The sequence below is a fragment of the Megalobrama amblycephala genome, linkage group LG12 (assembly GCF_018812025.1).
Source record: "Megalobrama amblycephala isolate DHTTF-2021 linkage group LG12, ASM1881202v1, whole genome shotgun sequence".
NCBI lineage: Eukaryota > Metazoa > Chordata > Actinopteri > Cypriniformes > Xenocyprididae > Megalobrama > Megalobrama amblycephala.
Genome location: NC_063055.1, coordinates 35221526 through 35245813, shown reverse-complemented (window position 1 = coordinate 35245813; position 24288 = coordinate 35221526). Strand labels below are relative to the sequence as shown.

The 24288-nt window shown below is 37.9% G+C and overlaps 2 protein-coding genes across 3 annotated transcripts in view; both read right to left on the bottom strand.

Annotated features, from left to right (window-relative positions):
- Nucleotides 1–5341, bottom strand: part of bmp1a (bone morphogenetic protein 1a) — a 112971-nt gene extending 107630 nt beyond the window's left edge. The window contains exon 1 of the mRNA XM_048210858.1: nucleotides 5142–5341. Within this exon, the coding sequence (XP_048066815.1) occupies nucleotides 5142–5286 (145 nt within the window). The 5' untranslated portion in view covers nucleotides 5287–5341. The remainder of the gene's footprint in view (nucleotides 1–5141) is intronic.
- An 11093-nt stretch (nucleotides 5342–16434) lies between these two features.
- kansl3 (KAT8 regulatory NSL complex subunit 3) overlaps nucleotides 16435–24288 on the bottom strand; it is a 36600-nt gene continuing 28746 nt past the window's right edge. For both annotated transcript variants that reach the window (XM_048210855.1, XM_048210857.1), the window contains 2 exons: nucleotides 20362–20474; nucleotides 16435–17055 (listed from right to left, as the gene is read on the bottom strand). In XM_048210855.1, the coding sequence (XP_048066812.1) occupies nucleotides 17053–17055; nucleotides 20362–20474 (116 nt within the window). In that variant the 3' untranslated portion in view covers nucleotides 16435–17052. The remainder of the gene's footprint in view (nucleotides 17056–20361; nucleotides 20475–24288) is intronic.

The window sequence follows — 24288 nt, the reverse complement described above, 5'->3', positions numbered from 1 at the left end:
TCCACAGAAGAAAGCCAAACATGTTTGAATGAAATGAGGGTGCCAAAATTTCATTTTTAGGGGAACTATAAAGAAATTAACTATAAATTAAGAAACCTTAAATATTTGCAATCAATGTATCGCAATAGAAATGGATTTATAAACGAATAATAAATTTTGCTAGCGTTAACATAATGAATGTAATGTAATTCAGATCAGATATGTGGCGAGTTTTAGAGGCAACTCTGTTTGACAGCGTTAAAGGATAAATTCACTTCAGAATTAAAATTTCCTGTCATCCAAGATGTTCATGTCTTTCTTTCTTCAGTTGAAAAGAAATTAAGGTTTTTGAGGAAAACATTCCAGGATTTTTCTCCATATAGTGGACTTCACTGGGGTTCAATGGGTTGAAGGTCCAAATGTCAGTTTCAGTGCAGCTTCAAAGAGCTCTACATGATCCCAGACGAGGAATAAGGGTCTTATCTAGTGAACGCGTGTCCTTTCCAATGTGATTGCATAATGCGTGGAAGATACAAGCAGTGCAAGATGAGCATTTGTGGTTAAAAAGTAGATACTTTTTTTTTTTTTTTTGAAAATGACTGATCGTTTTGCTAGATAAGACCCTTATTCCTCATCTGGGATCGTGTAAAGCTATTTGAAGCTGCACTGAAACTGACATTTGGACCTTCAACCCACTGGTAGCCGTTGAAGTCCACTTTATGGAGAAACATTTTGGAATGTTTTCCTCCTTAATTTCTTTTTGACTGAAGAAAGAAAGACTTGAACATCTTGCATGACATGGGGGTGAGGAAATTATCAGGAAATTTTCATTCTGAAGTGAACTAATCCTTTACTGTTCTATCATGTCTCTTTGGATGAAGTGTAAACAAGGCACATTACATCTGTGTTCCTACTCCTCTCTCGTACACGCAGACCTCTCGTCTCACATAATCTCTGCTCCAGCTGGGCCGTTTGGGCCCAATCCAGAACCAATCCCAAACCCCGTCCTCTTCTACCACCCAGATCTGAGAGGGATGAAGGGTGTGTTGTTTAGAAAGGCGAGTGTTCTCTAAAGCTATAGACATGTTTACTATAGTCCAACCAGGTCAGAGAGCAAGGCACTATGGGTATTGACATCATAGTTAAGGTATTAGGGGAGTAAAAGATTGGCTAATACTCCTTCCAGTTCTGAGGGACTTTCACAGACAGAAATTAAGGGCATCACTTACACCTTGCATAATCTGTTTGTTCAGAGATTGTGATGTCCAAAAACCTGTTTATAAAAAAGGAGACGAACATCTGTGAATGAACGGATAATCGGTGTATCGCATCATAACGGCCACTGAACTCTGACTCACAACAACCCGTGTAAATACATTGCTTCCTTTTTACGAAAAGTTGTACTGAATAAAACACAAATATGTAGAGAAAGCCAAAATATGGCTACTTCTCTTAGCTAAACTAGCTCGAATGATGCATGAAATGCGATAGCGAGGAGTCAGAAACCAAAACAGAATCGCTTTGGCTTAACGTCGCTGGAGAGCCTGAATCACGGAGTGACAGAACAATCCGGGAAGTTAATCCTAGTATGAGATCGACGGCCCCCTGAGCCTTTGCGGGTCAACCAGCCTAATCTGCCTGGAATACCAATTTCAGCTGGTGGGCTGCGTTATTGTCCTATAGCCACTTGTTAAGAGAAAAGTCTGTCTCTCAGAGGGGTGAAAATGTAAAAATGAACAGCCAAGGACTCCATTCAGCTGCAAATGAGGACAAGGAAAAAAGCTAGGCCTGAAAGAGGAAAAAAGAGGAAGATGAAAGAGAGGGAGTTAGGAAGGAGGTGGAGAGGAGTAGCAGACAAGTTAATAGAGACCAAGATCCCTGAGATTTTACACGTCTCCGGAGTGACCCCTGTGTGAGCTTAAAGAAACCTTGATTCATTCCAACCCATCCACTTAACAGCGTAAGAACCAGTCAAATGTCATCCTGCAGGTGGCAAAACAAAGGAAATCCATAACATCCCACCACAAGCTGAAGATTACAGCCAATGTTCTGAAAAACCCTAAAGCTAAATTAAAGTTCTGTTGTAAAGATCAGTTGCAGATCTTATAAAGCGATAGTCTCATGTCGTTCCAACCCTGTACAGACGGACGAGCATCTAAAACGGTCGGTTATTGATCACAGCTCTGAGTATAATGTTAATGTGTAAATTATACTCTCACAGAATAGCAAAAACAAACTTTCTCAGAAAACTGTCCTCGTCTGTCATTGGTTGAACGAAGAGATAACAGCGAACCAATCTCATGGCATTGGTTGAGCCACATTTGCTCTTTTGAGGGTCAGGATGCTCAAACAAACAGCAATGTATTGATAGCACCACAATCACAGTGTTTAGCTACACTTCACAGGGAAATCAACCTAGCAGTGGATTACTTAAAGGGATAGTTCACCCAAAAATTTCATGTTTATCTGCTTACCCCCAGGGCATCCAAGATGTAGGTGACTTTGTTTCTTCAGTAGAACACAAATGATGATTTTTAACTCCAACCGTTGCCGTCTGTCAGTCGTATAATGCATGTCAATGGGAACTTCGTCTATAAGAGTGAAAAAAACATGCACAGACAAATCCAAATTAAACCCTGCGGCTCGTGACGACACATTGATGTCCTAAGACACGAAACGATCAGTTTGTGTGAGAAACCGAACAGTATTTATATCATTTTTACCTCTAATACACCACTATGTCCAACTGCCCTCCACATCCGGTTAGTGAGGTCTGAACACGCTCTGACAACGGAAGTGATTCTGTTTTCTGACCTCACTAACCGGATGCTCAAGGCAGTTGGACATAGTGGTGTATTAGAGGTAAAAAATGATATAAATACTGTTCGGTTTCTCACACAAACCAATCATTTCGTGTCTTAGGACATCAATGTGTCGTCACGAGTGGCAGGGTTTAATTTGGATTTGTCTGTCGTGTTTTTTTTACTCTTATAGACGAAGTTCCCATTGACACGCATTATACGACTGACAGACGGCAACGGTTGGAGTTAAAAATCATCATTTGTGTTCTACTGAAGAAACAAAGACACCTACATCTTGGATGCCCTGGGGGTAAGCAGATAAACATCAAATTTTCATTTTTGGGTGAACTATCCCTTTAAAGTTGTCTCTGAATATTAAGCTGGGATTGGAGAAAATCTTTTAGCATAAACAAATGAAGGCCTAAATATAAATTTGAGGGAGGCACATTTAAGAATCAAAAAACATTTCAAGCACTAGTCAGATGCTGAAAGTTTGGCCATATTTGGGGCCATTCCTTCCTAGTAAACATTTTCAGCTGTGAAACTCAATAACCTCTTCTTGGCTAACAACAAAATAAGGGCGCTTGCCCTGACAACACGACATGTGAAAATAGTCAGTGCGTCTCCTGGGACCCAAAGAATTAATTACCTCCCTAGAGCTACTAAACCGTAATTATATCACACATAATTGGTTGAATTTAGGTCAAGATAAAGTTATCCGCAGGAATATGTGGGTATACGGTACAAGTCTGGTCTAGCCATGAAATTGGGGACATCAGATAAGCACTTTTTATAACTTTGGTTGCGTGCAAAAAACGCATACAGCTATACTACACTTACTATGTACAGTTGTAAGAAAAAGTATGTGAACCACTTGCAGAATCTGTGAAAAATTTTAACAAAATAAGAGAGATCATACAAAATGCATGTTATTTTTTGTTTAGAAGAAAAAATAAGTACAATTTACCTTGATATTCAAATTCAAAAGTCCCCCCCCCCCCCCTTTGTGTTTCCTTCTGGAGCATCAGTGAATGTTTGTGTTTGATTCCCTCAATCATCCTCAGTGTGATAAAATGGATCTGAAAATCATGCAGTCTCTGCTGGAAAGGGTTCAAATATGCAAAAAATGCTTAAAAACTGAAGAATCTGCAGGAGCTGGAGGATTTTTCTGAAGAACAGAGCTCAGTTTAACTGCTCAGAACAAACAAGAGACTCATGAACAACCATCACAAAACAAAAAAACAGTCGTGGATCATCAGGTAACCACACACAGTATTGAGAATCAATGGTTCACATACTTATGAATGGGGTTATTTTAATAAATTCAGCCATTTTTTTTCTTGTGGACTATATGTAAACATCTTTTATGTAAAATATCTTACTCAGGACAGTACTAAACAAAAAATAACATCCATGATCTCTCTTATTTTGTTAAAATGTTTCACATTTTCACAGATTCTGCAAGTGGTTCACAAATGTTTTCTTACAACTGTATACTGTGCGCAGTATGTGAATTCTGTCCATTTTCATTTGATTTTTACCATTTATGTACCTCAGATCATTTGATTGGTGTGGATATTCACATTTATAAATGCAAAATAAACAGATTTTTGACACTTACTGAATAAATAACGTCATGTGACAACAATGTAGCATAACACTCTTACAGTTTCACATATTAAAAAAAGTATGCAGCATTAACTCTTAGTTTCTAGTGGTGGCATTGGGATAAAATAGATCTCCTACGTCATTGGGCAACTTTCGTGATTGATGACGTAGTGCACCTTGTGGAGGAAAATCGAGCCGGCCGGTCACTACGTCATTCAACAGAGTGACATGGCAAAGGGGGGATGTTCCAACCCCAAAACTGAGAACACTATCTCGGGAATAAAGATAGAGCTATAGCAACCCAATCTGCAACTTTGTTGCAAACCATCCCAAAATCACAACGAGAAGTTACGCATCGCATGCGTTACAATTTACAAAATGTCAAAGTTGAATAGTATATATTTTTAACCACCATTCGCAAATTCAAACTTGCGCGAAACTTCTTGTAAACAAACCCAAAAAACGAAGAAAAACTTTTCGGCTGTGATTTGACAAACGAAAACACAGCCAGGTAAATATTTTCGTGTCGGATGTCAAAACATAGCGTAATCTTTAAGACACCGTTGTGTCAACAACATGCAGTTTGCGTAAAGTATTTAGCTGTTTCCTGACGCGCTGGATCGCGTGTTTATTTTGCGCGGCTCCGCTGTCATCTACAGTTTATAGTTCGCACAGTATCACAGCAGCCTTACGTGGCTCGCGCGAAAGCTTGCATTTATCAAAGCAGGGTAAACAAATGTCTTTCATGCTCACCAGCTTTGCAGGGATCTTTATAGTCGATCACATCTGATGGGCTGCTGGTCTCCACATAGTAGCCGGGATCAATCGCGTCCAGATCGAGCGCTGCGAGCACGGCGAAGCTGGAGAGCAGGAACGCACACCTCGCTGCGAGGTCCATGATTGGGCTAGTGGAGCAGGAATAGAGGTACAGACGGAGAGAGATGATCGGCGGAGGGTGGGAGGGAGGGCAGGAGGAAAAATGGGAGGTTTTAGGGGAAATGAGATCCCTCTCGAGGGCGGGTTTAAGCACGGCTCTGCCTCCACACACACACACACACACACACATTGTGTTCCCATAGCGGTGTGGTGATTTGTGCAGCTGGGCTGTGTGCCAGTGCATAGGTTTCAAACTTTGAAGAAGAGATGTGTTTGTGCTTCTCACACTGGTTTGTGACATGCCTCTGTGTATGCCGAGATCCAGGTGTAGCCTATACTGTGCGTTGCTCTATATGTTGTGTTTCCAGTGTGTGTGCAGCTAGTGTTCTCTCCGTATATTGTGTTTTGTGTATGTATTGTGTTCCCTGAGAGCTGTCTGTTTGCTGTGAGTGCTGCTGTGCCATCCAAATGAACTATACTTTAATGGTTAAATGAAATATATCAGTATTATTAGGTACGCTGTGTTCAAAGCAAGTCGAGGTTGAGATGTCTCCTGCATAGTTTACACTATCACTTTATTTGGCTCTTTGAATAAAATGAGGGTCATTGATTCGACACAACATGCTTGGTCAAAATGGAGGATATTTTACAAATGAGAAGATTTAGTTAAAGGGTTAGTTCCACAAATTAAGATATTTTTTGGCTCCGTGAGGCCTGCATAGGGAGCAATGACATTTCCTCTCTCAAGATCCATTAATGTACTAAAACATATTTAAATCAGTTCATGTGAGTACAGAATATTTTTGGTGCAGCAAAAAAACAAAATAACGACTTATAGTGATGGCCGATTTCAAAACACTGCTTCATGAAGCTTCGGAGTGTTATGAATCAGAGTGTCGAATCATTGTGTCAAACTGCTGAAATCACGTGACTTTGGCGCTCCGAACTGCAGATTCGACACACTGATTCATTATGCTCCTAATCTTCCTGAAGCAGTGTTTTGAAATCGGCCATCACTATAAAAGTCGTTATTTTGTTTTTTTTGGCGCACCAAAAATATTCTTGTAGTTTTATAATATTAATATTGAACCACTGTACTCACATGAACTGATTTAAATATGTTTTTAGTACAGTAATGGATCTTGAGAGACAATTTTTTTTTGTTTCAAATAGAGCTCACGATTCTCCCACAATTCTGACAAACAAAACAAAATAACGTAATTTACTAGAGGTTCTGACAAAGTGTTAATTGCTACAGTTTATTTAAAAATGTTTAATAAATTTGAATGAATAATTTGAAGAAAAAAACAAACGGTTTGAATGAATGATTCAATGACTCATAAATACTTGTTTCATTACTGGATGAATCATGCTGTGTTCGAAATCGCCCCCTATACCCTAAACATTCACTATTCCCTACATTACTCCACTAATACAGTCCACTTGAAGGAGTGAATGAAAACGAGTGAGTGAATTTGGACACTGAGTGCGCCAGAATTCAGGGCTGCTGCTTTAACAAACTGGCAGCTCCAATAGTAAGATAAAAATATTTACCTTGAATTCTGTCATGGAAACTATGTATAAATCTTAATTGAACAATTTAATAATCACTTAAAAATTCATTTATACATGTATGATATTATGCTGTAGCCACATTGGACCAGCACGGTTTGGAAAATGGATGGATGAATGATTCAGCTGCAGGCGCCATCTTCTGGCGAGACACGGGAATTCATTCGGTATGCGACTCTCACAGTGCATTATGGTTATTCTCTAGCTGTTGAGCATACATCAGTTGTACACTCATTATTGCGGTGCATTGTGGGATTGAATGAGTGCACGATTCTGGATAAAATGAGAATCACGATTTTTTGATTTCAAATAGACATCATGATTCTCCCACGATTCTGAATATACAACTAAAAAAAATAACATGTAATTTACTTGAGGTTCTGACAAAATATTAATTGCTTGACTCTAATTGCTGGAAAAATGTTTATTAATTTGAATTAATAATTTTTTTTTAAAAATGGTTGTGAATTAATTCAATGACTCATTGACTCATTACTGGATGAATCAGTGTTTTGAACAAAGCTTTTGAATGAATGATTCAATGACAAATACATTTTTAACAGTCACTTGTCACCACCTAGTGGCTAAGATATAATTGATACAACCGTTATTTGAAGCGCCATGTTAGTTTCAAGGTGGTTTGCTCTATTTTGATCACTAGACATCAGTGTTTATATCCTAACTTTAAACTTTAATCTCAGTACTTCTGTGATAATTTGAATATTTGTAATGCAAATATGAACAATGAACACAGATTTGAATGTTCCGGTGTGATTTCGTCAAAGGTTTAAAAGACACGGGTGAATCATTGTCATTAATAAAATATAAGATTGCGTGGGTGTTTGAATCGAGATCGCAGTCTTTTTACGATCAATCGTGCAGCTCTACTCGATATCGTCCACTATGTTTTCGGACACCCCTACAAATGGCTGTCCCCTCAAATAGCACCCTATTTAAGGGTATAGGGAGCGATTTCGGACACAGCCTCGGTGTTATTGACAAATGACGAATACATGACAAATACATTTTTAACAGTCACTTGTCGCCACCTAGTGGCGTAATGATGTAATTGGTACAATCATCATTTGAAATTGCTTTCTCTAGGTCAGTGGCAGTGCAAATGCAGATTTGATTGTTCCAGTGTGATTTTGTCAAAGGTTTAATAGACAGGTAAATTTATTTCACGTATATTCCCAGGGACAATATCCTGGTCGCAGGGCCATCGCTAGGTAGGGGGAGTTTATCAGATTTCAACTGACGGAGAAATGCGAAATGTAGAAAGCTCACAGCCGCAATTATTTTTGCAAAAACAACCATCTATTTTTTATGTTCATTTCTACATATTTTTAGTCATTTGTTTTATTTGTAAATATTGACTTAGCCGATATTAATCATTGTTACAGAGTGATAATATCACATTGCAAATCCATCTCAGTAATGAATGTTATAGGTGGAATCACATTGCCTAAACAACACTGTCATTTGTCACCAGTCAACATACAAACTAACAGCACATTTCATACTGCAGAGGGATGCTTTTCATTGGGTCGGAGCGTCCAAGCATGTAATTTGTTGCAGCTGAATGTTGTTCTCAATTACTTAGAATGTCTTTGCCATCAATAATTTTGTTGTTTTGTTGTACAGATATTATATGATCCATTTGTCTAGTTTAGTATTGCCTCTTTGTCTGGGAATACCATTCTTTATTCTGATTCTCTCATCAAACTGTATGGTTTAGGGCGGATGGAAGTTCAGATACTGTCGCTAAACATAACAGCTTTTCTCACAATGTATATCACTTATGAATACTTCCAGTATTTCTTCATATCTAATCACAATGCATAATACAGAAACCACCACAATCCATGTAGGCCTACATAATAAATGGTTACCACCGATTTTGTAGTGAAATATGGTGTTCCTTAAGACTACATTTGTATCCGCTTCTTTTCTTCTTATTAAAGGGGAATTCCATATTTTTTGAACCTCAGAGCCTTTGTGAAGTGGAATAGTGGAATTCCCCCTGCATGCATCTGTTGGCATAAGTGCAGTTTCTGTATTATGTATGTAATGATGTTAACTTCTGCCTAACATCTGACTCACACTGAATCCTCACAGTTTGCATGGATCTGATATAATATGAGATCCCAGATGACATTAAATAAGTCTTTAGTCACTTCCTTTCTTTACAAAAATTCATCATAATGATACTCAAAGGAGAATCCCTCCTGTATTTGACTCCATGTTAAGTTGGGCTATCTAAGGAGTATTTCCTTCACTCCTTGTGTTGTTAATCTTGTCATAAGCTATATGTTGACATAAATGCTCACAACAGCAAGGTCATGGTTTCGATACCCGAGGAGCAAATAGTATGTTTAAAGTAAAAAGCCTTAGTAAAACGCTTCTGTCATCTTAATGCAGGTACAACACGACATAAGGTATCTTCTCTATATTTTCTAGAGTTTTTGTCCTAACCATACACGACAGCGACGCGACGAGAGACAGCGGATTCGTTTCTGCGCAGTTGCAGGTGCGGCTGACAGCTCAACGATGATCATAGGTAATTGGAGTTCAAATCTTTTTTTTTTTGTGTGTGTGTGTGTAACTTTAATAGCTACAAAGAATTATTGCAAGTGTGACACTGCTTTTTACAACAGTTCAATAAACAGGAAGATAATATTAAGTAACTTACATTTGTAAAAATATTGCCAGATGTCTATTTTTGCTCTGTCGCAATATTAGTTCCCAGCGAAGTCAAACAGAAAACAGCTGTGGCACAGCTGCTGTGCATCTAACGTTACGCGAAAACACAAATGAATCAATCAGTGATTGGAAACAACTGGTGAATGAATGATTCAATGACTCGCTCATGTTGCCAACTATAAGATGCACGACACTCCAGCCAAACAAATTCAAAGACCTGAACAAACTTTTTTATGATACTATATATATATATATATATATATATATAAAACGGTTAGTTTCTGTCCTTGATTCTGATTGGTCAATAGCTGTGTTTTATTCACAATAAAACACGGCTATGACTGCTTCTGTGTATCACTATACAACAACCACTCTTAGCAACGTAAACTGTTTGTTCTCAGCTGATATTGTTCATTGAAGCTTACTGTCTTATGTATAACTAGAAGAGTATTGTGAGAAAGATATCGATTAAGAGAGAGTTTATTACCTGTATTTAGATTTAGCATTTTCCTTCAGGTCAGTCCTAATAAAAAATCAGTTTAAATGTCCGATGTATTATCTTGTCCTTTTAACAGTTAAGGAGTTTTCCCATGACTGACAGCACTAGTCAAAGCATTTGTCAGTTGTGTCTTGTTACGTGTTCACAACAATTCAGTTTTTTCAATATAAAAGTCTTCACTACTGACTGACGCACTCATAAAGACAGTCTTTGCCGCTATCTAATGGCGTAATATTGTAACTTCTGTTGCTGTTCACGGTCAGGGACTACTTTCTCCGCTTCGTGTCGTGCCTAACAGTGCCCTTCAGCCGTGACTTATTCACGATACAGCACAGCCTCTCGTACCTTATTGCTTATATGTAGGCCTATATACAGTGGTGGTCAGAATTATTGGCACCCTTGGTAAATATGATCAAAGATGGCTGTAAAAATAAATCTGCATTGTTTATCCTTTTGATCTTTAATTCGTAAACTTAGCAAAAATCTAACATTTTATTGAAGAAAAAGAATTGAAAGTGGGGGGAAAGTCACATTATGAAATAAATGTTTATATCCAAAACAGTTTGGCCACAATTATTGGCACCCTTTTATTCAATAGTTTTTCTTTAGGGTTCAGGTCAGGGGACTGGGATGGCCATGGCAGAAGCTTCATTTTGTGCTCAGTGACACATTTTTGTGTAGGTTTTGATGTTTGTTTTGGATCATTGTCCTGATGGAAGATCCAACCATGGCTCATTATTGGATTTCTAGCAGAAGCGGTCAGGTTTTGATTTTTTATCTGTTGATATTTGGTAGAATCCATGATACCATGTATCTGAACAAGATGTCCAGGACCTCCAGCACAAAAATAGGCCCACAACATTAAAGATCCAGCAGTATATTTAATCGTGGACATGGGGTACTTTTTATCCATGTGTGCACCAAACCCATCTGGTGGGTTTGCTGCCAAAAAGCTTTTTTTTTTAGTTTCATCTGACCATAGAAGCCGGTCCCGTTTGAAGTTCCAGTCGTGTCTGACAACTGAATATACTGGAGATTGTTTCTGGATGAGAGCAGAGGATTTTTCTTGAAAACCTCCTGAACAACTTGTGGGGATGTAGGTGCTGTTTGATTTTTTTTAGGCTTTCTGAGACTCAAGACTCAACTAATCTCTGCAATTCTCCAGCTGTGATCCTTGGAGAGTCTTTGTCCACTCAAACTCTCCTCCTCACTTCACATTAGGATGATTTAGACACATGTCCTCTTCCAGGCAGATTTGTAACATCTTTAGTTAATTGGAACTTCTTAATTATTGCCCTGATAGTGGAAATGGGGATTTTCAATGCTTTGGCTATTTTCTTACAGCCACTTTCTATTTTGTGAAGCTCAAGAATCAGAGCTATATTGTTTGGTTTTACTCATTGTGATGAATGATTAAGGGAATTTGGCCTTTGTGTTTCCTCGTGTTTATACTATTGTGGAACAGGAAGTCATGGCTGGACAATTTCATGTTTATGATCACCCTGGTGTACTAAAAAAATGTAAATATGAACGGGAAAATACTTCAGAGATATTTTACTCATAAATAATTCTAGGGGTGCCAATAATTGTGGCCAACATGTTTTGGAGAAAAACATTTATTTCATAATGTGATTTTCCCCCCACTTTCAATTCTTTTCCTTCAATGAAATGTTAGATTTTTACTCATTTTATGAATTAAAGATCAAAAGGATAAACAATGCAGATTTATTTTTACAGTCATCTTTGATCATATTTACCAAGGGTGCCAAAAATTCTGACCACCACTGTATAATAGTAGAATAAGGAATAAATGAAACCTGCTGATCATTACTTTCTGTGTGTCTTTGCTCAGTTTAATAGAGTTTATATCAAAACAAGTAACAAGTGAAGGGCTTGAATTCTCGGAAGTGGTCAAAATGTGAATACAAGTTCTTGAAAACGTTTTATCATGATTTCAATGCGTCACAGAAATGTCACTGACTTTATGTGGAAAGACACTGATTGTAAACAATTTGTGTTTTCTGTGACTTCCCGCATTGAGTCAGTGTTTGGACAATAACCAAACTCGATATAAACTGTTGTTTTTTTTGTGATTATAGTCAAGTACGTATATCCTGTTTTATATGTGTCAAAGGGGAAAGCAAGGGAATGATCTTCACCCCCCCTCTGAAAGATTGTTACGCAAAAATCCACTGAGAATGTGCACCTCAAGATTTGATTTAAGTTTCATCTTTATCCTTCAGGTGGAAATGTCATTTCTAGAAAGCTCTGTTAGTCTGCGGCCGATAGATTGTGGAAGGACTGCGACATTTCTGAGATTAAAACCATCTTTGTGTCACATATCAAATTTCATTATGCAGATCCCCCACTGGAAACACGACTGGGAATTCTTTTGAAAATTTAATCAATTTTTGTATGTACACAATCCTGAACATAATCTTAAAAGAATCACTCCTGGATGTCAAAAGGGATTTATAATGTTTGGAAGAGAAACATTGCAGTTTTGTGTGCTGTCCTGTCCTGCCCTGACCATCAGGAATGCCCCCCTGAGCCCTCTAGGCATACTGTTGAGAGACTGGAAATGAAACAATGGCACCATTATATCATATCCTTTCAATTTAGTTAAGAAGAACATGATGGAAAACCAGGACAGGTGGTTTTAATAGTAGCATGCCCACGGGAATTTGTGGACTGAAAACAAGAGATGGAAGGAACAGTGAAGCTGTAGCATTTCTGTAGCTCACACACACACTTTCATCTGAACATCTCTTACCATTCAATACTTAAACTCTTGACCCTTAGACAGACATCTAACAACCAAAATACCCTGGTAGCAACCACCTAGGAATCGCCCAGATTCATTTGTAACTCGAATGTATGAGGCTTCCGATCTGCTTCTACTTATTTTAGCTGTACTGTACAAAAACAGTTTATGCTGCTCGATATTGCAAACTGGTATTTGTTATCATATTATTTTATATTATCCTAATCATAAACACACTGTTTTGTAGTGCATATAGTTTTACCATTTAGTGCACTTTGTTATTCTTCTAGTTATTTACACTAAGAAAAAAATCTGACAAATCAGACATTTCCTTTAACCCTTTAAAACACAAGTGTGAAAAATAGCTTCATATTAACAGAACATTGGACCCTTTTTACAGACTTTTCTTATAGTGTATCCAGGGCCTAAAATTTGGCCTCGCCAACTGCCAAATGCGAGTAGAAATCGGCGTTGATGAGTATATGAAACGTCAATCGCAAGTTGGAATTTTTATGAATTCTAACAATGCAATGAGAACGTGAATGTGAACGACGATCGGGACGGTTGACGGGCCAATGCTGCATCGTCACCAAAGTTTAAGAATTGCCTATTTAAATGTTCAAGCGCAAGAAGATGCTAAAGGGAACTCAATTCATTACTTGTGCGCCGTTTGAGTATCCCATTGAACATAGTTGGTTATGTCTTAAGTGAACATAAACAATAGAGAGAGAAAATCCATGTGTACAGTATCAGTATAATGGATACATACATTAGTTCTTAAAGGTGTGGTTGATTATGATTTCACTTTTTTAACTTTAGTTAGTGTGTAATGTTGCTGTTTGAGCATAAACAACATCTGCAAAGTTACAATGCTCAAAGTTCAGTGCAAAGGGAGATATTTTCTTTTACAGAATTATCTGTTTAAGGATTACAATGAGCTTCTTCCCGGATTAGTGACATCACTAACCCTAAAATTTACATAAACCCCGCCCCTGAGAACACGCAACAAAGGGGGCGAGGCCATGTTGGGCTGCTTTAGAGAAGAGGAAGAGTTGTAGTAGAGCAGTGGTCACCAACCCGTCGATCTTTATCACTGTTCCTGTAGCTCGCGAAAATAACAGAAATATGAGTACAAAAATACATTACATTTCTCCAGTCTTTGTACTGTATTTTTGTATTTATTTTTTATGTTATTTTCTGGAGCTACTGGGACAGACAGATAAAGGTAAATAGCCCACATTATGTCTGAGCCTGTAAATGGCCGTTAACAAGAGGCCAAAGACGCTGAAGACGGACGCGAAGGAGCAGCTCACTGTTCACGATGCTCGAAATATAGGAAGAAAATATAAATATTGAATTGGGGGTGAGGGATTATGAATTCATCTCTAAAAGGAGATCAGTCTTCAGGAAGATTTCGATGGCAATGGCATTTTATTTTTCTCTTACCTCCGAATAAAGTAGCTAATTATTAGCGCATTTCAGCTTTGTTTACAGCGGTAACCAAGGAAACGCTGTATCACTGCTGCTCCATAAGCGCCACCTGCTGTCAGAGAGTGAATCTGCGTCTCATTCAAGCTGCTGTAGGTAACTTTTGTAAAAAAAATTTTTTTACATATTTGTTAAACCTGACATTATGTCCTGACAGTAGAATATATGAGACAGATAATCTGTGAAAAAATCAAGCTCCTCTGGCTCCTCCCAGTGGCCCTATTGCCATTTGCAGAAATGCACCGCTCCCGGTAAGAAACAACCAATCAGAGCCAGGAGGAGTGTCTTAGCAGTGTCAATCAATCAAGCTCGCGTGCGCGCTGATCTCACCCCTCCCATGCACAGCGCCAGCGCATACAGGCTTCAAGATTACCGGTGTGCCGCAGCTTTGCTTATGGCGGAAAAACAATCCAAACTGCCAATTCCTCGAGTGGCACCTGCTCATAAAATAAAGACGGGTAAACGGAAAAAGACAGATGACGATGATAAAAAAGCCAAAAAGAAAGAATTAGATAGAGCCCGAAATAAAACGAGGGTAAATATCGGAGCGGCTTTTCCGAGGTGGAGGGAGCTAACGTTATGTATCCTGAACGGATTAAAAACCGATGCAGAGTCAGCCACATTTCTGCTTGACAAGTAAGTATCCCTGCTTGATTTGTTTAATTTTTTAAGAACTACACAACTAAGATAATTTCAAAACAGGACTGACAAATTATGTATGGCATGGTTTCTTGTAGATTTCAGGGTGGTCCTTTGCATATAACATCGTTTTATTTCGCCATAAGCAAAGCTGCGGCACACCGGTAATCTTGAATTTGACGCCTGTACACTGTGCATGACAGGAGTGAGATCAGCGCGCACGCGAGCTTGATTGATTGACACTGCTAAGACACTCCTCCTGGCTCTGATTGGTTGTTTCTTACCGGGAGCGGTGCATTTCTGCAAATGGCAATAGGACCACTGGGAGGAGCCAGAGGAGCTTGATTTTTTCACAGATTATCTGTCTCATATTCTACTGTCAGGACATAATGTCAGGTTTAACAAATATGTAAAAAATATTTTTTTACAAAAGTTACCTACAGCAGCTTTCAGCCTGCTATCTCAATTCTCCAGCTTTGTTGTTGTTGAGCAACCGAAGCGTGAGCTGTTAAAGCTCCGCCCTCTTCTGGAAAGTGGGTCAGGAGCAGCAGCTTATTTGCATTTAAAGGGACACACACAAAAATGGTGTGTTTTTGCTTACACCCAAATAGGGGCATATTTTACAAGCTATAATAAATGATCTGTATGTATTTTGAGCTGAAACTTCAGAGACTTTGGGGACACCAGAGAATTATATAACATATTGTAAAAGGGGCATTACAGGTCCCGTTTAAAGTGACAGCAACCTAATACTATTAGACCGACCTGAAAAACCCTGTTTATTTCATTTGTTTCTTAGTTTTATTGTATTTATTTGTGCTAGTGCATGTTATTTGATTATTTGTTCTTATTTTATTATTGACTGTTAACTTGTTTTAATACTAATAATGTTTTAAATGTATATTAGTTAGTTAGGCTAGTAGTTTTAGCTGTGGTATTGAAATTGGAGAATTGTGACTTTTAATTCTGGTGTCATAACTGCCTGCTTTTCATGGTCGGTAAAAATCACTGACCATTGTGGCAGGTTTGGCAAAAAAGTAATGTTTAGGCCCCTATAGCGTCTAATGAATCAGTCCTGCACACGAAATAGCTTACTTCTGCAATGACAAACATTTTGATAACCTCTGCCCTATGAACCTCCTAAACAGCCCAGAAACTAACTAAACACCCTCATGTAATCAGTTGGAGTGCTTCACAATCATCTCATGTAATTTCTTCTTCTAAATACATAATGTTTTGAGGACACAAATCACTGCATTAATCAGTGTCTATCATTCGGTTTCAAGCTTTTCAACCTCCACTGGTTTCCCTCATAAGGGCAATAAACGCAATCAGCAATCAAAACAATTGTGACTTAATCAGGCAGACACATTATTATCCCTGCTGGCATAATGATAACAGTTATTTGAAGGACAGCCGTATGCTGTCATGAGGAAAACCATGCAAAAAAGCATTGGATGATTGATGCATGATTAATCTAAAAAATCAGTTAAAAAACTCTCACATCACCTTTTAAACATTTGAATTTATTATCTTTTTTGACAGTTTAGTGATCCATTTCTCTCAGGCTCTTTATGGCTGTAAGGAAATAAAGCTCAGGCTTTGCTGGGGTTTTGTGCAAAACATTTTAACAACAAACTATTTTTTGCAAAATCAACTGAATCAAATATTCTGTACTGGCAAAACATCTTTTTTTCTTCTTTTTTGGAGACAGAAAGAAAAAGAACCTGTTATATCTAAGAACAATAACAGTGATTGAGAATTTTTCCAACAAATCAGTATGTTCACATAAATATTTTGAATTGATGTATGGAAAAATATATTAAAATGGGGGAAAAAAACAAATAAAAAATAGAAAATTGCCCATGACACTGCACAGCCAAAGTGCCACAGAAAAAAAGAAAATAATACAAATAGACAAATGCATAAGTGTAAAGTCAAGTCTTCAGTCCATGTGTGCAAGACAGTGTCTATAGAGGGCGCTCTTGCAGGTTGTAAGGCAAATCACCAGTCTGAAAATCTTTAAACCGGGTTTAAATCCATTTGATTCCTCTGGGTTCATCTGTTTGTGCTGTTGGATTTCAGTGATGGCCATTTCAGCTTCACATATCATCCGTTTCTGGTCACTGCAAGATAAAATATTGATTGAACACATGACCAGAACATACAATACAGTTCTCTAGATGAGTGGTGTTCCAAAAGTGCTTATATTTCTTATAATGGCAATGGATTGTTTATTTAACCCTCTCGTGCTGCTTGTGTCGCAGTCAAAGATGGCTGATTTTTGTATTATTATTATTTCAATTAAATAAATGTACTACATTTTATTTAGATAATGTTTTTTATTTAATAATTTGTATTTTTAGGGGATTTTATGGTACTAAATTATATTTATGGAATAGTTATTATGATCCATTTATTACCTGTTAACCACTTTTTGAGCATAGACCTGAAAATTAAATTTCCAACTTAAACTGTCATAAATCTTGAATGCTTTGGAGCACAGATTTAAGATTGGTTTCTTTTTAAAGACGACACTTGGCAGATTATTGCTGAAGTGAAAAAAAGTGTAACTAAAAAACATTCATCTCCCATTAATTTCCAAGGCGGTCATTTGTGACAGTTAGGAGTACAAGTGTGAATATTTTTTTCAGGACCGTTTAACCAAGTTTAAAGGGATAGTTCACCCAAAAATGAAAATTTGATGTTTATCTGCTTACCCCCAGGGCATCCAAGCTGTAGGTGACATTTTTTCTTCAGTAGAACACAAATGATGATTTTTAACTCCAACCGCTGCCGTCTGTCAGTCAAATAATTGCAGTAGATGGGAACTTCATCTATAAGAGTAAATAAAGCTTGCTTAGACAAATCCAAATTAAACCCTGCGGCTCGTGACGACACATTAATGTCCTAAGACACGAAACGATCGCGCTCTGACAGCGGAAGTGATGTCTCGCGCATATACTTCAATGAGTGTCAGACATCACTGCCGCTGTCAGAGCGTGATCAGACATCACTAAGCGAATGCTGAACGCGGTTGGACATAGTGGTGTATTAGAGGTAAAAAATGATATAAATACTGTTCAATTTCTCACACAAACCGATCGTTTCGTGTCTTAGGACATCAATGTGTCGTCACGAGCCGCAGGGTTTAATTTGGATTTGTCTAAGCAAGTTTTATTTACTCTTATAGATGAAGTTCCCATCTACTGCCATTATACGACTGACAGACGGCAGCGGTTGGAGTTAAAAATCATCATTTGTGTTCTACTGAAGAAACAAAGTCACCTACATCTTGGATGCGCTGGGGGTAAGCAGATAAACATAAAATTTTCATTTTTGGGTGAACTATCCCTTTAACAATTTCGTACTATTCTGATTAAGTAAAAAATAAAAAAATTAAATTACATTTTTTTTTAAAAAAGGTAAAATTTTTCAATCAAAAATGACCGAACAGCACCATAGGGTTAATACATGCCTACTTAAATTTTAGACACAGTATTTTTACTTAGTTTTTCACTCTGCCAACAAAAAGTTTCAAATAAAGCCAATGCAATCAACTGTTGCACATCTCAGAGAAACTCACAGTAATGGCGATTCAATTTTTTTAAATGAATCTGTTTTTCGATCAAATCTGTTGAGTGAATGATTCAATGACTTGTTCACTAAAAACAGGATTGTTTTTATTCAAATGACTCATAAAGATAGTCAGTTGTCGCCACCTACTGGTGTAACGATCGAACTTGCAGAAAGAGTCACTTGAAAAAAAATCCACCACCACTTATGTTTTTAAAAATCTCGTATGATCACCAAGGCTGCATTTATTTTATCATAATATAGTAAAAATAAGATTATTGTAAAATAGTATTACAATTTAAAATAATTATTAGAATATATTTTAAAATGTAATTTATTCCTGTGATCAAAGCTGAATTTTCAGCATCATTACTCCAGTCTTCAGTGTCACATGATTCTTCAGAAATCATTTTTAATGTGCTGATTTGCAGCTCAAGAAAACAGTGTTGAAATCAGTTGTGCTGTTTAATATTTTTGTGGAAAACATGAAACATTTATTTACAGGATGAACAGAAAGTTCAAAAGAACAGCATTTGTTTGAAACAGAAATCTTTGTAACATTATAAATGTCTTTACTGTCACTTTTGATAAATTTAATTAATCCTTGCTGAATAAAAGTCTTCATTTCTTTATATATATAAAACTGACACACAAACCTTTGCACTCTTAGTCATGTGATGTTTCTTAAAGGGTTAGTTCACCCAAAAATGAAAATTCTGTCATTTATTACTTACCCTCATGCCGTTCCACACCCGTAAGACCTTCGTTAATCTTCAGAACACAAATTAAGATATTTTATTTGAAATCCAATAGCTCCGTGAGGCCTCCATAGGGATCAATGGACACTTCCTCTCTCAAGATCCATAAAGGTACTAAAAACATTTAAATCAGTTCATGTGAGTACAGTCGTTCAATATTAATATTATAAAGCCACAAGAATATTTTTGAAGTGCCAAAAAAAAAAACACTAAAAAAACGACTTATTTCAAAACACTGCTTCAGGAAGCATCGGAGCACAGATGAATCAGTGTGTCGAATCTGCTGTTCGGAGCGACAGTTGGATCTGAATCATGATTCGACACACTGATTCGTTTTTTTTGGCGCTTCAAAAATATTCTCGTCGCTTTATAATATTAATATTGAACCACTGTACTCACATGAACTGATTTAAATGTTTTTAGTACAGTAATGGATCTTGAGAGAGGAAGTGTCCATTGCTCCCTATGGAGGCCTCACGGAGCTATAGAATTTCAAATAAAATATCTTAATTTGTGTTCCGAAGATTAAGGTCTTATGGGTGTGGAACGGCATGAGGGTGAGTAATAAATGACAGAATTTTTGGGTGAACTAACCCTTTAAATACGCAGTGAAACATATCTACAGGTAACGTTGTGGTCAGACACAATTAGCCAATAGTATTTACTTATGAATCATAAGATTCTTCAATGAACTAAACCATTACTACTAAGTGATCCAGAGCAAAAACGACAAGCATATAATTATGTTCTTCAGAGTGATTAAGCAAATAATTACACTTCATCTCTCCGCATGATCAATGAGACAGTTACTACAGCAACACTAATTGCTCGCACTGCAGAGCACTAAAGGCGCCGATCGAACTGTGGGGCTGCGAGTAAACATCATTTAACACAACAAGTACAAATAAATAACCGGACTAATCAATGTTAATGAAAACCCTGAATGACTTTGATGAGCTGCTCTTCTAATTTGTCGAGCTTGAGTTAAAGCAAAAGAAAGCCTAAAGCCAACCGTTCTGTTTCGGCTCTGGTACTTCAAGCAAATAAAGTGAAACAACAGACAGCAGTATTTTGGTGTGTAAGCTGCGGGTCACACACCTGGTGCTCAGGTGCGCTGTGAGAGGGCGCTGTCGCCCCCGTGTGGCTGAGAGCGGGAATTCTGCTGGGCTGCCCTCGCAACGTCACTGTGATGGTGGTAGGAGCTTTCAGCCCTGCAGACGACACACACATTACAGACAGCGCATACTTTTAAAAAATTATTTGAAGACAAGAAATATGTTTGCCTTTTCTTTTCCCCGAAATATTACAGGTTGCTTGGAAACGTAAGAACATTTAAATTAAAATCATTAGGTGATGTAGGTTTAGTTGTTATACATGCAAACATGTTATTCTTTACTTGCTTATTAATTAGAATTAAATACAACCTGTTTTGTCCATAATTGATCATGTGATAAATCAGATTCACCATGATAGCAAGTAGCATCTATGATGCAGGTGAATGCAACGGTACCAAAATCATAGATTTTTTAAAAATTACTTTCTATATTAAAGCTTACAGATAATCAAAAGCTCACTTACTGATAATAGAAATATTTTTATCTTAATAGATGCATTTCATAGTTCACATGCACTTTTATCCCGTCACGACTCTGAACCCAGTCTGATGAGAAAACATTGGTTATTTGGTATAAATTGTATTTTATGATTTATTATTTATTTTTTTTTTTAAAGAAGGGCAGGTTGGGGTAAGATGCCCCCCGGGGCATTTTCTTTCTCTCACACTCAGCACTTTTGATCAATGATTTCACAATTTTTAATTTTGTCGTTTCTTCTGAATATCAACATTTGTGAGATTTAGTTAGTCAAAACGGTTTTGAGGTTAACTGATCTAATTTGTGTGTGTGTGTCTATTTGTTAAAGGGTTAGTTACCCTCAAGCCATCCTAGGTGTATATGACTATTGTAACGGATGGGACGGGACAACAGAGTTGGAGATCTATGTGCAGGCTTTATTAATCGGATGAGCTTGGTCATACAGGGAGAGGGTCAAACACCAGCAAACAGATATAGGAAGGCAAGGCAAAAGAGTAATCCAAACACAGGCAAAGGTCTAGGCAGGCAGCAAACGATCATAAACAAGGAAACAGTCCAGGGTCAAAAACACAGGCTAGACTAGGCAAGGCAAGGAACACAGAGACAAGGTCGAACAAAGGCTAAACAATACTCAGCAATGAGTGTCAGTGCGTTCCAAACAGGATATGTCGCCCTCCGAAGGGCACTTCGGAGTGAAAATAATCATGGCCGCCATATTGAAGGGTCGTTCCAAACCGAAGTGCTCAAAACTGGCCACTTCAAAGGGCCCTTCGGAATGAAGGATTTCAAAGGGTACAACTGATGGACACTTCATGATCATTTGCACAGGGAAGTTCTTTGACGTCACAGAATAGGTACAGGAGGTTAGGAGTTCGATTTTACCTATAAATGTATGTATAGTATTTTTCTATACTACTGTAATATTTATAAGAGTTAGATTTGGTACATTATTATGGTCAAAATGGCATTGTACTTCAACAAAAATACTTTATAGCTCCCTTTATCAGTCCATTCAAATGTTTCAAATACAGACACAATATACAATATGGTGTGATAAACCAATAATAAATAAATAAACTAACGTTAAAGGTGCTACAGAGGATGTTTTGTTTTATACATTTTTGCAATATTACTTGAAACTGTCTTTACTAACTGATAAAAGACTATTTATTAGGTGCACTGAAAGTAATAATAATATACATCATCTGTGCACGAGGTAGGGCCTTAAAAACATCAGCCAATCATTTACACGATCATCGCGTAAACGATTGGCCCTCTGGCTTGTCAATCACTGCCATGATGTTCCTTATGCGAGACGAGCGCGGCTGCGCTCCAGTAACTTTCCACACTCCACAGGCGCTGCATGCAATGTTTTTGTCAGGAGACAGGAGTAACAACTGCAGATTATGAGTTACCTGCGGTGAGTCCGACATAATGAATCCACTAACACGATACAGCGAATGCCGGTGGTAAACACTCGTGTTCCAATACTCGTGCACGAGTTTTGGGAGGCGTTCCCTCGAAATGAGCTGTGAAGGAGGGGGTTGTTCTTACGCATGCGCTCATTTCAAAAACTCACTAACAGTCTTTGGTTTCTCAGTCGACGAAAAGATCCTCTGTAGCACCTTTAAACAAAGGGCACAGATTACACAATCTACTCCTCTTTGATTGTCTCATTAAGATGACGCTGAAGTGCGTTCCAAAAAAATAGTTTTTTTGACCCCTTCATCCCTTCGAAGCTCTCACTCCAGAGGGTAAACCCTTTGAAGGGATTAGGGCATAGGGATGAGCCTTTCCGAATGGAATGCAGGGTGTGTGTGAGTGCAGCTTATAAAGGGAAACAGGTGTGAATGTGATCAGTGCCTAGCTGAGGGATTGTGGGAAATGTAGTTCAGAGTGAAGTGACTGCATGTTTGCAATGAAAAAGTCTTAATGGTGAAACAGAGAACTCTGGTGGGGAGTGGAAGGAAGCAGCAGTGGGCGGAAACGTGACAACTATCTTCTTTCAGACAAACACAATCTGAGATATATTTAAAAAATATCCTGGCTCTTCCAAGCTTTATAATGGAAGTGAATAGGGGGCGTGAGATTTTGAAGCAAAAAAAAAGCATCCATCCATCACAAAAGTAATCCACAGGGGGTTAATAAAGGCCTTCTGAAGCAAAGCCATGGGTTTTTGCGTAAAAAAAAAAATCCATATTTAAAACATCATTTAACTATAATAACTAGCTTCCAGCAGACAGACATACGCATCGATTTGTGGCAGAAGAATGACCTCTGACCTGACGCAATGTCAAATGCAGAAGCACAGAGGATAGAGCAAAACAAAACACCAGTCACAAATTAGAAGTCTAAAACGATAGTTTTTAAAGAGAAATGTCAGAGGATTTCAATACAAGAGAAGAGGAGCTTCAGTTTGTTGCACAGCCCTATTTGTTTGAACTGCGCGAGGCGTCTAAACTTACGATACTCCAACATCCTGCGTCATAAATTGCTTCAGGGGTTACTCTTGTGGCGCAAATCGACTTGTGCAGTATACCTTTCGTCTGCCGGAAGCTAGTTCTCTTAGATTACAAAGTTTTACATATGGATATCCCATCACTTCCTTCAGAAGGCCTTTATTAAACCCCTGGAGCTGTATGGATTACTTTTATGATGGATGGATGCTTTTTTGGGGCTTCAAAATCGGGCCCCTCATTCACTGCCGTTATAAAGCTTGGAAGAGTCAGGATATTTATTAATATATCTCTGTTTGTGTTCGTCTGAAAGAAGATAGTCATATGTAACCCCTCTACCCAGATCCTGCTCGCCCTGCTCGGGATTCAGACACTCTAACAAGGAGGCTAAAGGCTGTGACCCCTAACATCAGTCGCTAGAGCATCTCTTGCTCTAGCTGGCCTCCTTTACACATATGTGACCCGCTCTGGCGAAATGAGTCGGAAGTCGCAACGTTCTATTTTAAGATATGGGCCGATAATGTGGAAAAACAATGAAAAAAATCGATTTAAGCTAATTTCAAAGAACAGACTTTCAAAAATAATCTCCCAAATTTTCGTAGTCCAGATAATTGTGTAAAGGTATTTAAATGGCTATTAAATTTGACATGGTTTTACTAAATTCGCTGGAAATGAACTTCTCAACTCCTCTCGTCGGCGCTCCTATTTGCGTGTCTCTCTTTAAAAGCCAATAAAAATGGAATCCATATAGGTAGCACAAAAATTCTTTTTGCATACAAAACCAGAGACTTTAAACTTTAATATAAAGCCTCCAACATGCTTCTGTTGTGTTGTTTTCACCCTCTAATGAGTCTGAGTAATATGCGTTTACAACAAAAATAGCACAGCCGCTAACTGAATACAAGTATGTATATTTCACGTGTCAAAAATGCACAGATCATAAAAAATGGCACTTCAATATTTAAAGCAGATTCCCA